The 16,401-nt window shown below is 46.3% G+C and overlaps 1 protein-coding gene and 1 long non-coding RNA gene across 4 annotated transcripts in view; one reads left to right on the plus strand and one right to left on the minus strand.

Annotated features, from left to right (window-relative positions):
* Positions 1-2,182: 2,182 nt before the first annotated feature.
* Positions 2,183-3,275, minus strand: LOC126991851 (uncharacterized). 3 transcript variants are annotated; one of them, XR_007745887.1, is made up of 3 exons: positions 3,097-3,275; positions 2,616-2,747; positions 2,183-2,353 (listed from the first exon to the last, which is right to left on the minus strand). It is a non-coding gene; the product is annotated as an uncharacterized LOC126991851 (long non-coding RNA). The 3 variants fall into 3 exon arrangements; XR_007745888.1 differs by having other exon boundaries at positions 2,183-2,397; XR_007745886.1 differs by having other exon boundaries at positions 2,183-2,441.
* Positions 3,276-5,593: 2,318 nt separating this feature from the next.
* The window catches only part of LOC126991847 (uncharacterized), a 20,680-nt gene continuing 9,872 nt past the window's right edge, over positions 5,594-16,401 (plus strand). The window contains exon 1 of the mRNA XM_050850503.1: positions 5,594-5,647. Coding sequence (XP_050706460.1) covers positions 5,594-5,647 — 54 coding nt within the window. The remainder of the gene's footprint in view (positions 5,648-16,401) is intronic.

Raw genomic sequence — 16,401 nt, forward strand, 5'->3', positions numbered from 1 at the left:
GAGGCCCTTCAGTGTGACCGGTGCAATATGTGGCAACATCGTACCTGCGAAACCGACATCACCCTTGACTTCTACAGAGCTATGAAGAGAGAAGAGTTAACCCTGTCAGAGTGGTACTGTAAAGTCTGTTCTCAGGGAGATCAGGTGACCGGTGACCGAGCTGTCTGTACTGCTAGGATCGAGGACCTCGGAGCCACCATTGTCAATCTGCAGCACAGCATCCAGTCCGATGTCGACATGCTCGACGTACCAGTACCAGAGGCAGAATGTTGGGACCCAGAATATGGACAAACAGAAGACGACCATAGCAGCACGGTTAATTAATAGAGACCCCAATCAGAGGCAAATACCGAGTGGAGATATGGAGACAGGAATTGTAAATATGATAGGAGAGGGAAGGAAAGCAATTAGTCAGATATACAAAGTTGTAAACATCTGATAAGCACTAACACTACTGAGAGGTTATGGAAAATACCCAGACCCACATACAGAAAACAGATACCCAGCAGGCGTGGTCAGGAAGTGTGGATAACCATTCAAGAGGACTCGAACATGTCACGTGCGGTGTGACGAGATGCTATAAGCGAATAACTGAAAAGAGAAGTCACTGTGGGAGTGTCTTAAGAGTGAAATCACAAATAGTAGGAGAAGTAAACAATATAACATAATGAGCGAGCCAATGGTTGTTGACAGGAAGTATTGGCTACTGGTTATGTAGAATATGAAGGCGTGTCAAAGATGTAGTTCCGCCTCAAGCAAGGAAAAATGTGACCTAGACAACAGTGATAAGGGCAGACCGAGCCTTGCACTCGCTTCAAGCAGACTTGCTACTCACTCAGCTGAGAATGGCTGTTGTGATCTTAATCGTGAGTAGAAATTCGAGAATCTAAGGGAAACCGACTGTATTGTCCTGGAGATTATAATGTAGGAGATGTGTTGTAGGATTGTGAGTGGGACAGGATTGTGATTATTTGTTTGCGATGTAAAGCAAAGGTAGAAACCACTGGATGTGGTATAATTTGGTGCTTCCGTGAAATTGTAGTAGATTATACTATAGGAATGTGGTATTAGGATGTGAGGAGAGTACTTAAATATTGTGATGTAAGCAGAGAGAAACAAACCACTGCTTGTGGAATGACGAGTGTTATTATTATTGGCAACAACTGAGCACAAATTGTAGTATTATGTTTAAAGACATGTCGTTTGTCATATGTTGTATCCATTGCTGAATATGCCAGCGTTATGATCGTCTGAGCATAGAATATTGCGTAAGGCAATTACTTTCATTTAATTTTAAATAAATGTATATTTTCTTTTTCCCTTGTTTATCCCCGAACACCAGTCTCCAATAACAACCTAAGCCGGATCACGCTACCAGGGATACGAGACGGTGAGATCATTTATGGAGTAATTAATGAGTGATAAAAGAGTTGTTTTAATACAAGCTAATGCAAATGAAATAAAAAATAAAAAATTAAAATACAAGAAAAGAAGGGTCCAAAACTGGCGGCAGCGGTATAGGGATAAATAGGGACATGTGCTTACAGTGCTTTTGTTTAATTTACTCTGACGAGAAAACGCCTCTCATTTTTATTAAGCTTTGTTCGTTTTAAGTGGCGGAAATAATAGTGACGATTTAATTATATTATTGGTTCTTCCGGAGGACATGAACTTTGACGATATGGTGGTTGAAACTCTGGCCAGCAATTGGTGTTCTGTAGTGCAATGGGTAGCACACGAGACTCACAACCTAGAATTCATGAGTTCCTTCCCCGGGCGGAGTGGAGAGGGATGGGCAGTCTCTCTCCACCCGCGCCGTGATCCACTCATCAGTGAGAGGGTGTCAGGTGACAGGCAGCGGCAGTGTCCCGCCTCTCAGGTTTGTTTGTTTTAGGATTGTTACCCCAGGATGGAGGGGAACACGGGGCTCTACGCCTCACAGGGTGGTGGTGTGCCGCGGCGGGCATGCAGCCATAGAGTGACTTTATAAAGGCCTAACCCGCGACCCCCAGGTAGGAAGTGTAGAGTATGGTCTATAAAAAAAATGTGAAATACAAAGAAAAGTGTGAGGTATGGATAAAAAGTCAAGAATAAAAAATAAAAAAAATGAAGCATATGGACAAGTATGAAGTGTTAAGATAAATGTGTGAAGTAGGAGAATCAGAGGAAGAGGAGGCCAGGGTAGTGTCCCCTCAGTTAACTACAATAAATAACATTAAATAAGTAAACGAATGATAAATAAATAAATAAATATGCACACTTGCAGTGGAAAAAACGGAAAATGAGCGAAGAACAAAACAGGGAGTAACCTTTAATATAATAAGATGAAGGCTATAACGAACAAGGGAGTAACCTTTAATATAATAAGATGAAAGCTATAACGAACAAGGGAGTAACCTTTAATATAATAAGATGAAAGCTATAACGAACAAGGGAGTAACCTTTAATATAATAAGATGAAGGCTATAACGAACAGGGAGTAACCTTTAATATAATAAGATGAAGGCTATAACGAACAGGGAGTAACCTTTAATATAATAAGATGAAGGCTATAACGAACAAGGCAGAAACCTTTAATATAATAAGATCAAACCTAAAACGAAAAAGGGAGTAACCTTTAATATAATAAGATGAAGGCTATAACGAACAAGGGAGTAACCTTTAATATAATAAGATGAAGGCTATAACGAACAAGGGAGTAACCTTTAATATAATAAGATGAAGGCTATAACGAACAAGGGAGTAACCTTTAATATAATAACATGAAGGCTATAACGAACAAGGGAGTAACCTTTAATATAATAACATGAAGGCTATAACGAACAGGGAGTAACCTTTAATATAATAACATGAAGGCTATAACGAACAAGGGAGTAACCTTTAATATAATAACATGAAGGCTATAACGAAGAAGGGAGTAACCTTTAATATAATAAGATGAAGGCTATAACGAAGAAGGGAGTAACCTTTAATATAATAAGATGAAGGCTATAACGAACAGGGAGTAACCTTTAATATAATAACATGAAGGCTATAACGAACAAGGGAGTAACCTTTAATATAATAAGATGAAGGCTATAACGAACAGGGAGTAACCTTTAATATAATAAGATGAAGGCTATAACGAACAAGGGAGTAACCTTTAATATAATAAGATGAAGGCTATAACGAACAGGGAGTAACCTTTAATATAATAAGATGAAGGCTATAACGAACAAGGGAGTAACCTTTAATATAATAACATGAAGGCTATAACGAACAAGGGAGTAACCTTTAATATAATAACATGAAGGCTATAACGAACAAGGGAGTAACCTTTAATATAATAAGATGAAGGCTATAACGAACAAGGGAGTAACCTTTAATATAATAACATGAAGGCTATAACGAACAAGGGAGTAACCGCCTCACGTAAATATAAGGAAAAGAAGGCTATAACGAACAAGGGAGTGCCCTTAAAAATAATGACAAGAAGGCTATAATCAACATAACTCAAGAGTAATTTTGGTAGGCAGATCGCACTACTCATGATAACACATATGCAAAAGTGGCAGCGCTCCTAGAAACAGGAGCGTGTGTGAGTTTTTAACGGATGAATTTATTAAAGAATTAGGGCTCGCAGTAAATGAATGTGAAGCGAAACCCGTGAATATTGTCTCTGTGCAAAGATACCATATTGAAAATGACGGTAAAAGACAAGTTAATATGGAAGGAAAAAGAAGTTTCCAAGAGTTATTGATAACACGCGATGTAGATTCGCCGACTCCTATTGTGTTGAGTATTGATTTTTCATGCAACACGAAATAAGTTTTAAAACATGGCAACTAAATAAGGAACAAAAGAAACGAAGCTGAAAACTGATAATATAAGGGGAGACCATGCCAATACAACCCATTATGCCAGGAAAAATATGTCTTATATCTAGAGGTGAAGGATCTTAGCTAAATGTAGATGGAAATGAAGAATGTCTTACTGAAAATAAGGCCGTACGTTGCCAAGTAGCTGAACCTTTGCAACTGCATGCATCTGTTGCAGGTTACATAACGCTAGTGACGCAACTACAGGCAAGTGAAGCTTTATTTGAGCCTTGTGTTAGTAATACTCAGGCTAGAGTCTTGTGCTCAGGGATAGTTCAGTTGACCCCTTCACCTGACAATCAAAGATCTTATGTCACTGTGCTGTATTTGAATATTGAAAGTGAGAGCATAGAGATAGATGATAATACAACGTTAGGATTTGTGAAGCCTGTCACTCATGAGCTATACGCTGATCTACCACAAGTATCTAGTGTACAGACCGCTGACACAGTTAAGACAGACTTGAAGCCCGCAGAGCTTTAAGTAATGAAGAAAAGCCTCTTTCAAATTGTTGACGCTAAATTCCCATATGAAGAGAGAGAGAATCAGGTATTAAAGTCCTTAATAAATAAATATATGACAGTGTTTTCCACAGAACAAGAACCATTAACAGTAACGCCCTACTTTTTAAGCACCATCAAGCAAAACACTGATAAAGTAGTGCACAGGCGTCCATATAACATTCATATCAGTTATCATGACAGAGTAAATGAACAACTTATATCGCTCCAGCAACAGGGTGTGATTCGCCCTTCGCGATCACCCTACAATGCCCCACTTATCCCAGTGCCAAAAAAAGATGGAGGACTGTGGCAGGACAATTTGTTAAGGAAAAAAATCACTGATGAATAACAGGAAGATTCGTGTTGCCTTACCTACCTAGACATCTTACCTAGACGGGTTCCACGAGAAGGGAACCCCACAAGTGCCTACACGCCAGCAGAATACATATTTGTGTAATCACTCTTAACACTGAAACTATTGTTATGCCGGACGTATTACTTGGGTTCCGTGTCGCCGTCACAAGATTCCGTGGGAGGGAGATATGTAAACACTTTGCTCAACTTCTGTAGTTTAATATTCTTCCTTAGTAGTTTACTTCACTCTTGACTCTTCACTGGCCACTAGCTTACTATGACTCGGACTGGGACTCTCTCGCCCTCTTCTCCTATATATATCCAGAACAGTACAGTCTAGAATGTTACAGTATATTATAGATCATACAAGAACATGTAGCAAAAATATATGCGAGTTGGCAACACTTCCCGCCTGGCGTCTGGCCGCGCCCCGCGGGGCGCGGACGGCTCGCCTTGCTCCCCGCCCCCCTGCTCGCTCCTCCCGGAGCCTTCTAGAGGCCCATGGACGCCGGGGGAAGCTTCCAGCACAACAGTACGTAGGGGTTAAAATTCGTATAGCCTTTGACCAAGGTACTCTGCTAGTTTTCTGTTAAATACAGTTAAGGATGTTGACAGGATAACTGTGTCTGGCAGGCTCTTCCACAAAGCAATCACTCGGACTGAGAAGTATCGCCTACGTACTTCTGTGTTGCTGTGGGGTAGAAATAATCTGTGTGAATTTCCACGGGTCCTAGATGATGTCTGGAGGGAAAATAACTCAGAGGATTGCACAGGAGAGAGGCCATTGAGAATCTTCCAGACTTTGACTATGTCAGCTCTAAGCATTCTGCCATGCACAGAGAAGAGACCCAAGGCATCCAGTCGGGAGGCATAGTCAAGATGCGAAAGTCCAACAATCTCCTTGGTCCATCGTCGCTGGACCCTCTCAAGCATGTCAGTATCACCTACATACCCTATGTGCCATACAACTGAACAAAATTCCTGCACAGGACGGATCGATATGAGAGGTGAGAAGAGATTTCATAAACTCAGGCTCACGGTTAACTGTGCTCTTAAGTAAATTCGACGAAATTCCTGCAGCTTTATTTGCAAGAGAGCGTATGTGGAGATGAAACTTCAATGAAGTATCAACTTGAACCCCTAAATCTGATGCAGACTGCACAAACTGTAAAGGATTTCCTCTAATATAGTAGCCGGAGTACGGGCCAAGATTTGGAGCAGATCCTCGGCAGAACCTAAGAACACGGGTCTTGTCCGAGTTGAGCCTGAGCCCCCACGATTCCGCACGTGACACCAGTAGGTCTACATCTCTCTGCGCAGAAGCAAGATCTAACATTGTAAGAGAAGGCGTAGTCTTATTTATCTTTTGGTATATTTTCAGATCATCAGCGAAAATTTTGTATTTACAGGTCAGACCGTGAGCCACAAAGTTAATATAAATGAGAAAAAGGGTTGGTCCAAGGACAGACCCTTGGGGAACTCCACTAGTTACATGCGTAGAATCACTCTCAGAACCCCCAACCACAACCCTCAATACTCTACCGTTCAGAAATCCGTGTATCCAAGAGAGTAAGGGATCCCCTATACCGGTGTGGGAGAGCTTACTGATCATAATGTTATGATTTACTAAAGTCAAATAGTATAAGGTCGACCATATGCCCCTGATCAAGCCAGCAGGTGGCGTCATCATATTGTTGTGCTGGAAGCTTCCCCCGGCGACCATAGGCCTCTAGAAGGCTCCCGGAGAAACGAGCAAGGGGGCGGGGAGCAAGGCGAGCCGTCCGCGGCCAGGCGCCAGGCGGGAAGTGTTGCTAACTCGCATATATTTTTGCTACATATTCTTGTATGATCTAAAATATACTGTAACATTCTAGACTGTATTGTTCTGGATATATATAGGAGAAGAGGGCGAGAGAGGGCAGTTCCAGTCATAGTAAGCTAGTGGTAAGTGAAGAGTCAGAGTGAAGTGTACTACTAGGGAAGAATATTAAACTACAGAAGCTGTGCGAAGTGTTTACATATCCAACTCCCACGGAGTCTCCTGACGGCGACACGGAACCCAAGTAACACGTCCGGCATAACACCGGTGTCAGGAGTGTAGCCATTTGTTTTTTCGCCATGGAGACTCGTTCCCAAGCTGCCCAGAGGGACGACATGTTGATTGAACTTTTGGAAGCCTTGAGACTACAGGGGGAGAAACAAGAAAGAGCACACCAAGAACTCAAAGAACAACAAGAAAAAGCACACCAAGAACTCAAAGAACAACAAGAAAAAGCACACCAAGAACTCAAAGGACAACAAGAAAGAGCACAGCATCAACAAGAAGGAACACTCCAAGAACTCAAAGAACAACAAGAAAAAGCACACCAAGAACTCAAGGAACAACAAGAAAGAGCACAGCATCAACAAGAAGGAACACTCCAAGAACTCAAAGAACAGTTAGAAGATCGCTTCACAGGATTACAGCTACAGCTAAAAGCAGTACAAGATGGCAGTGAATCAGTGCGAAGAGAAATGACTGATGTGACCACGAACTTGGGACAACGCCTGATAGAAGTGGAGAAAGAACACACAAATCTTCAACAAGAGATGGAGGTGGTACGGGAGACGACACACAAAGAAATATTAGAAGTAAGTGACAGAGTGAAGGCCCTTGAAGACTGCTTGGCTGGAAACGGACAGCCAGTGCCTGCAGGGGCTAGTTGTACCCAAGATGCTTCTCCTACGCAAGTCCGGGGTAGTTTGAGCCCTGTTTCGCCTGAGTTTATCCCCGCAAGAAGTTCCGCCAGCCCCATGAGTCTGCTGGGTTCGCCTGTTAGAAAGAAGCCTCAGGAGTTTGATGGCAAGGTCTCCTGGGAGGCTTAACGCGCTCAGTTTGAGCTGTTGGCAGCTCGGAACGGATGGGATGACCAAGAGTGCGCGGTACAGCTGGCCACTAGCCTGAAAGGGGCGGCGCTGGAGGTCCTTGCTCAGCTCGACAATGCGACAAAGGGCAGCTACAGCGGGCTGGCACAGGCGCTGGAGCAACGATATGGGACCAAGCACCAGAACGAGCTCTTCAGGGTTAGGTTCAGAACCCGCAACAGGAGGCGGCGAGTCTCTTCAGGAACTCGCTCAGGACCTTGAGAGCATGGCGCACAAGGCATACCCAGGTGCCACCCATGACCTGCTGACGGTTTTGCTGCGTGATCAATTCATCGATGCCCTGGACAGCCCTCAGCTGAAGATACAAGTGAACCAAGCTAAGCCAACATCAATGCAGGAAGCTCTGGCACGTGCCATGGAGTTTGAGTCCTTTGTTAGGTCTAGCTTGTCAAGCTTCAGGGACGACTCGACTTCTGGCTTTAGGGCACGAAAGGGCGCTGTCAGCGACACAGACAGGTTCCAAGGAACGTGCTGGTACTGCGAAAAGGTTGGGCACAAGGAGAACGAATGCTATAAGAGGAAGAAGGAATATGAAGGTGCCGCTAAGAAGAAGCCCAGGGAAGGACCCAAGTGCTGGACCTGTGGAGAAAAGGGGCACTGGAAGAATGAGTGTCGGAAAATGTGCCCCAACGAGCGACCACCACTCGGGAAACTAAGAAGGACTGGTTCACGGGGGCAACGACCAGTCTGTCCCGTACATGCCCCGAAGATATCAGTGTGCAGGAGAACCACCATGACAAGCTGCCAAGTGGAGGGCAAGGTTGACGGAGTGTTGTGGCCTGTGGTCGTCGACACAGGCTCGGAACGCACATTGCCTGACGTGGTGAGTCATCGTCGGCTTCCTAAGACGCCGCATCGACTGTGCGGAGTCACAGGACACTACGCAGAGCTCAGAGGCCCAGTGGACGTGAAGTTTGAGCTCGGAGGAAAGGAAGAGTTCCTCTCTGTGTACGTGGCCGACATGGATGACCCCTGCATCCTAGGTATGGATTATCTTGTCTCCCACAGGTGCGAGCTGGACTTCCGCGCTAAGCAGCTGACTGTAGGAGGAAGGAGGGTGCCACTGACGACTGTGAACAAGGAAGACCTGCCAGTGACGGTCAAGCGCACCACCATTATTCCTCCGAGGTCGGAGATGCTGTTACCCTGTCAAATTACGGTTGCCCCCCCGGCTAGCCTGTGTGTGGTAGAGAGTGGAAGTCGATGCCCGGTAGAAAACGGGGTGATTGTAGGCAGTACTTTGGTAGACCCTGCTGCAGCGGAAGTGCCTGTCATCGTGGCTAATGTCTCCTTCAGCCCAAAGAAAATAAAACAAGGTACCATGGTGGGGTTGTGCCAAGAGATCGACCAGAAACCAAGAACCTGTGTCTGCAGGAGAACCCTGACGAAGCCCCAGGAGGAGCTGCCTGTTTGACAGGAGCTCCAAGTGTCTAGAGGAGCCCCAAGTGGAACAGCTCAGGGAGCTTCTCGTGAGGAATGCAGATGTGTTTTCCACAGGAGACCTGGACTTGGGGTGTACGGACCTGGTAGAGCACCACATCGACACAGGTAGCCACCGCCCAGTGAAGCAAGCTCCTCGAAGGATGGCACCAGCCCGTCGCAAGGAGATGGATGAGGTGATGGATGATCTCCGGCAACAGGGGTTAATCGAGCGGTCCAGCAGCCCGTGGGCGTCTGCTGTAGTGCTCGTCAGGAAAAAGGACGGTTCCCTCAGGTGCTGCGTGGACTACCGAGCCCTCAACGATCTCACCATCAAGGATTCATACCCACTCCCACGGATCGACGACACGCTCGACGCTTTGGTGGGCTCCAAGTGGTTTTCAACACTGGATATGAAGTCTGGGTATCACCAAGTCAAAATGGCGGAACAGGACAAAGAGAAAACAGCCTTCTCCTACGGTCAAGGCCTGTGGCAGTTTAAGGTCATGCCCTTTGGCCTATGCAACGCGCCGGCCACGTTCGAGCGGCTGATGGAGAGGGTGCTGGAGGGACTTCACTGGAAGACGGCACTCATCTACCTCGACGACGTGATTGTCTTTGGCCAGACCTTCGAGCAGGAGATGGAAAGGCTATCAGAGGTTTTCGCCCGGTTTAGAGCTGCACACCTTAAGCTCAGCCCGAAGAAATGCTGTCTGTTCCAAAAGGAGGTCCAATACTTGGGACACATCGTGAGCGAGGCTGGAGTACGCACTGATCCTGAGAAGGTGGCTGCGGTAAGGAACTGGCCGACACCCACCAACGTGAAGGAGCTGCGGAGCTTCCTCGGCTGTGCTCATACTACCGCAGGTTTGTGAAAGGCTTCGCTACGATTGCTGCACCACTGCACCTCCTGACGAAGAAGGGGCGCAAGTTTGAGTGGACAGCGGAAACTCAGGTTGCCTTTGAGAAGCTCAAGGAGGCCCTCATCAGCTCGCCCGTACTCACCTACCCAGACCCCTCTAAGCCTTTTATACTGGATTGTGATGCCAGTGATGAGGGGATTGGTGGAGTGCTGTCCCAGGCATGTGCCGACATGGAACGGGTTGTGGCCTACTTCAGCAAAAAGCTCACCCCAGCCGAGAAAAACTATTGCGTGACCCGGAAAGAACTCCTGGCAGTAGTCAAGAGCCTTGACTTTTTCCATGCTTACCTGTACGGTGCAACTTTCACCATCCGCACGGATCACGCTGCATTGCGGTGGCTGAAGTCACTGAAAAACCCTGAGGGCCAGCTTGCTCGCTGGATAGGTAAACTAGAGCAACATCACTACACTATTGTGCATCGATCTGGGCTAACACACGGTATCGCGGACAGCTTGAGCCGGCGCCCCTGCCAACCTGAGTGTCAACATTGATTGCCTCCAGAGGGAAAGCGTCCAGAATATGTGCCGCCGCACTACAGTGGAACAGACAGCGGAGGTGCCATGGGAAGACTTGGGAAAACTGCAGCGGGAGGACCGAGATTTGAGACCAATTTATGGAGTGGCTGAGTCAATCGTCAACGCGACCTGGGTGGGAAGTAATCTCGAGAGAAAGCCCTACCACCAAGAATTACTGGACTCAGTGGGACACTCTTCGGATGGACAACGGGGTGTTGCAGCGACGCTGGGTCTCTCATGATGGTCTTGACCACTACTGGTCCACGGTGCTACCTGTGAAGTCCCGGGAAGGCGTCTTGAAAGAAATGCACGACAGCATCACCAGCGGACACCTTGGGGTAAAGAAGACACTGAGTCGCCTGCGCCAAAGGTTCTATTGGGTTGGCATGAGGAAGGACGTGGAAGAATGGTGTCACGCGTGTGAGGTGTGCTGTGCAAAGAAGGGCCCCAAGAAGCGTCACCGTGCCCCATTGCAACTATACGAGGTTGGAGCCCCATGGAACGGGTGGCAGTGGATATAGCAGGACCCTTGCCTCTGACGACGAACGGAAATAGGTACATCTGCGTCACAATGGATTACTTCACCAAGTGGCCGGAAGCCTACGCCATCCCTGACCAGGAAGCCACTACCATCGCTAAGGTTTTGGTGGAGGAGTTCTTCTGTCGCTTCGGTGTGCCTAATGAGCTCCATTCCGACCAGGGAAGGAATTTTGAGTCAACAGTCCTTGCTGAGTGCTGCAAGCTCCTGGGTATCAAGAAGACCCGAACCACCCCTCTGCACCCACAGTCAGATGGAATGGTGGAGAGGTTTAATTGGACGTTGGGCCAGGAGTTGGCCAAGCAGTGCAACAATGATCAGTCTTCATGGGATCAGAAGCTGCCTGCGCTTCTCATGGCCTACAGGTCTGCCGCCCACGAGACTACGGGGTATTCACCGGCAAAGCTGATGTTTGGACGTGAGCTGCGATTGCCGGTGGACCTACTGACAGGAAGGCCTCCTGGGGAAAGCCTTCCAAGGGATGCCTCCAGTTTTGCCCGTCAACTAGAGGAACGGCTGGAAGAGGTGCACCATCAAGTCCGAGGTGCCTTGAAGTTCTCCGGGGAGGCCATGAAGCGCGGCTACAATATGAGGGCAAGCCACGTTGACTTCAAGGAAGGAGACCGAGTCTGGCTTTACAACCCGCAGAGGAAGAAAGGACAGTCTCCGAAGTTACAGAGCCCCTGGGAAGGCCCTTACACTGTGCTACAACGCCTCTCCGACGTGACTTACCGAATCCGGAGAACGGAAAGGACCAAGCCGAAAGTTGTCCACGTCAACCGCCTATGGAGGTACCACGGTCCGGGAAACTACACCTGGAACAACTACAGACACCCAGCAGCCGACGAAAACGCAAGGGACGTCCAGGACCGAGAGGAGGTCGACGACGACGTAGGCCTTCTGGACCTTTCAGCCGAGGGAAATAACCTCCCGGCTTCGGCAGATGTTCCAGGGACACCCCAAGAAGCGGACGACGACGAGGCGCACCAGGAGACAGACGTGCAGGAGGCACCGAGCAGAAGATTTACATAGATTTACATAGAAAATCAGACCACACAGACCCCATGGTCCAGACTTGGTGGTCTGTCCTTAAACCTAAGTGATTTTACATTAATCAGAAGACTCCAAAACGTTGCATTTCTACTCTAGTTGATATTAAGTTGAAGGAAGTGACGATCGAGCTTATTTTTGAAGGAGTCAATCGTGTTACACTGGACCACTGACGGTGGAAGCTTATTCTATTCTCGCACTACAACGTTGGTGAAGAAAAATTTGGTGCAGTCTGAATTTACTTGTCTACATCTGAGTTTTACGCCATTGTTCCTCGTGCGCAAAGTGTCATCGATCATAAACAATGTTGATCTGTCTACATTCGTGAAACCATTAAGTATTTTAAATCATTCGATCAGTTTTCCTCGGAGGCGACATTTCTCAAGAGAGAACATGTTAAGGGTAGAAAGCCTTTCTTCGTAGGATTTGTTGCGCAAGGAAGGGATCATTTTCGTTGCCCGACGCTGAACACCTTCTAATTTAGCATTATCCTTTGCATGGTGGGGAGACCAAAACTGTACCGCATATTCCAAGTGGGGTCTGACTAAACTGTTGTAGAGCGGGAGTATTACATCTTTATTCTTGAATACAAAGTTTCTTTTAATGAAGCCCAACATTCTGTTCGCTTTATTTGCTGCATCGATGCATTGCTGTGAGAATTTGAGGTTTGACGCGATTTTGACCCCCAAGTCTTTGACGCATTGAACGCTTTTGAGTTTAACGCCGCGCATTTCGTATTCGAACTTCTTATTCCTCGTTCCAACTTGAAGGACCTGGCACTTGTCTACGTTAAAGGGCATCTCCCATCTATCCGACCAAGCTGAAATTTTGTGCAAATCCTCTTGGAGGCTTTGCCTGTCTTCGTCAGTGAGAACCGAGTTGAAAATCTTTGTGTCGTCTGCAAACTTACTAATGCGGTTATTGAGTCCAACATCCACGTCGTTGATGTAAATAATGAAGAGCACTGGGCCAAGGACCGAGCCCTGAGGGACGCCACTAGTGACAGGCGCCCACTCTGAGTTAAATCCGTCAATCACTACTCTTTGTTGTCTGTTGCTCAACCAATTCGCGATCCATTGGTTTACTTGACCGTCAATACCTATTTGCTTTAATTTGTAAAGTAATTTATGATGCGGGACTTTATCAAACGCTTTCTGGAAATCAAGATAGACTACGTCCAGTGATTTGGTTACGTCATAAACAGTGAAGAGGTCGTTATAAAAGGTTAATAGGTTTGATAGGCAGGATTTTTTGTTTCGGAAGCCATGTTGTGAGTCCCCAATCAATGAGTGGCTTTCAAGGTAATTCACAATTTTGTCTCTAATTATGCCCTCAAGTAGCTTACCTACAACCGAAGTTAGACTAATGGGCCTGTAATTACCTGGTACTTTTTTGTCTCCTTTCTTGAAAATCGGTGTCACGTTAGCCTTTTTCCAATCTGAAGGGACGATGCCTTGTCGCAAGGACATATTGAATACGGTTGTGAGGGAGGAGAGTATTTCGCTCTTTGTTTCTTTCAGCAGAGTTGGATATACTTTGTCAGGTCCAGGACTTTTATTTGTTTTAAGTGAATGGAGAGCTTTAAGGACTTCATCGGTTGTTATTTCAAAATTAGGCAATGCATGCTCGAGATTTACAATAGTACTGGTGTTGGTGGTAGCGAGAGGAAGACTGTTAGTATTAAACACCGAGGAAAAGTAATTGTTTAAGAGGTTTGCAATGTGTTGGCTGTCAGTCACTAGTGCACCGTCGCTGTTTGTTAAAGGTCCAATACCACTTTTGATCGCCTTTCTGTTGTTTATGTAACTGAAGAAAGATTTCGGATTATTTTTACAGTTGGCTGCAATATTTTCTTCGTATCTACGCTTTGCCTGACCTACTAGTCTTTTACTCGTCGCCTGGCATCATTATAAAGTCTAATGTTTTCGGGCGTGCTTTGTTCTTTCTTTAACCTGTAAAACAATTTTCTCTCATTGACTGATTGTTTAATTTCGCTATTAAACCACGGTGGGCTTTTATTAGTGTTAATTCGCTTCTCGCACAAGGGGACGAATGTGTTCTGCTGAGTGAGTAAGTGATTTTTAAGGCTTAGCCAGGCTTCCTCTACGTTGCCGTCATCTGATAGTTGTATTTCTGTTAGTTTTTGTCGGATTTCTACGAAGTTAGCTCTTTTGAAATTGGGCACCTTTACTTTATTTTCAGTCACTGATGATTGAGCTTTAATGTCGACGCGCACTAATTTATGATCGCAAGAACCGAGGTGTTCTCCTACCGTGACACTACTGACTAGGTTATCTTGGGTCGTTATAACAAGGTCGAGTATATTATTTTGTCGAGTTGGCTCAGAAACCATTTGGCTTAGATAATTTTCTTCTAGAAATTCGATCATTCTATGTGACTCGCCTTCTGTACCTGACAGTGTTGCCCAGTCGATATGGGGGAGGTTAAAGTCTCCTAATATCAGTGAGTCGCTGTTATTAAGTGACTGCCTTAAGACGCTGTACATTTCAAGGTCGTCATCGAGTGATTGCCCGGGAGGTCTGTAGGTGACAGATATATTTAAGTTGACTTTTGCAATGTTTACTCGCACGCACAAATGTTCAACGTTACTGTTTCCCGGTGTTTTGTCAGTGGGTTGCAAATAGCTTTTGACATAATGGGCGACGCCACCGCCCCTACGGCTTACACGATCTTTGTTGAAGAGTCTGTAGCCATCTATGTTGTATTCGGAACTTAAATCAATATTTGTGGTGTCGATAAATGTTTCGGTTATAGCAATTATGTCAAAATTTTCTGTTAAAGCAAGACAGAGACAACGCAGGCGTCCACAGCGATACGACGATTATTATGTTTTTGATTAATTCTCTTACGTTTGTATATAGTTAAGTGTGTGATCGGGACGATCACAATTAAGAGGGGGGGATAGTGTTGTGCTGGAAGCTTCCCCCGGCGACCATAGGCCTCTAGAAGGCTCCCGGAGACACGAGCAAGGGGGCGGGGAGCAAGGCGAGCCAGGCGCCAGGCGGGAAGTGTTGCCAACTCGCATATATTTTTGCTACATTTTCTTGTATGATCTAAAATATACTGTAACATTCTAGACTGTACTGTTCTGGATATATATAGGAGAAGAGGGCGAGAGAGTCCCAGTCATAGTAAGCTAGTGGTAAGTGAAGAGTCCGAGTGAAGTGTACTACTAGGGAAGAATATTAAACTACAGAAGCGGTGCGAAGTGTTTACATATCTCCCTCCCACGGAGTCTCCTGACGGCGACACGGAACCCAAGTAACACGTCCGGCATAACAATATGTTAGAAGGAGCTGATCATCAACTGAGTGAGCCTTACGTACGGAAGCCAAACTGATTAGAATCTAATAAGTTATTATTCACGAGAAAAGATGCCTTGGGTACCTGGCTATACAGTAACCAGCAGATAACATTATTTCGTCTGATGTGGAAATATATTTACAATTTGTATCGTTTGTGGTCCAATGTAGCGTGTTTGAGGCTCGTGTGTGTAGCGGAAAGTTCCAGTTGGCAACACTGCCAGGTGACAACAACAGCACGCGCCGAGGCCCGAGCAGCATCCCTTCTGGCCCTGCCCAACCAGCCCCCTAAAACACCCCAGAAGAAGAAGACGACGAAGGCTCCACACCCACGGGCCAGCGCTGGGGACCTGCTGGCCAGCGACACCCTCAGCCCCAACACTGCCAGGACAACACCTCCACCACCGCCGCCGGGAAGTCTTAACCTTCTCATGCAGCAGAAGTAGGTAAGCTGTCCTGCACAAGACAGGCCGCCCATCACGCCGGTGTGTGGAGGAAAAGAGAACAAGGAAAGGACGAGGACAACAGCAACACACTCAGCCGCCGCAAAGGTTGGGGCCGCCTCACCTGCAGGGCTGGACAGCAGCATGAGTGGCCAGGAGCAGGAGCAGACTGCTGCAGGGGGCAGGAGGGTCAGTGGTCACCAGATGAAGCAACTGGCTGCTGGCAACTCCAGCAACAAAGGAGAGAGGAAGTTTGTGTGTCTGGAGTGTGGAAAAGAATTCACCACAAGGGGAGGCCTCAGATATCACACCCTTACACACACTGGTGTGAAGAACTATGAATGTAAGGAATGTGGGAAAAAATTCAACCAGAAGAGTCACCTTCATAGACACACCCTTACACACACTGGTGTGAAGAACTATGAATGTAAGGAATGTGGGAAAAAATTCAGCCTGAAGGGTAACCTTGATACACACACCCTTACACACACTGGTGTGAAGAACTATGAATGTAAGGAATGTGGGAAAAAATTCAGCCTGAAGGGTAGCCT

Source organism: Eriocheir sinensis, unplaced genomic scaffold, assembly GCF_024679095.1.
Source record: "Eriocheir sinensis breed Jianghai 21 unplaced genomic scaffold, ASM2467909v1 Scaffold350, whole genome shotgun sequence".
NCBI classification, from domain to species: Eukaryota; Metazoa; Arthropoda; class Malacostraca; order Decapoda; family Varunidae; genus Eriocheir; species Eriocheir sinensis.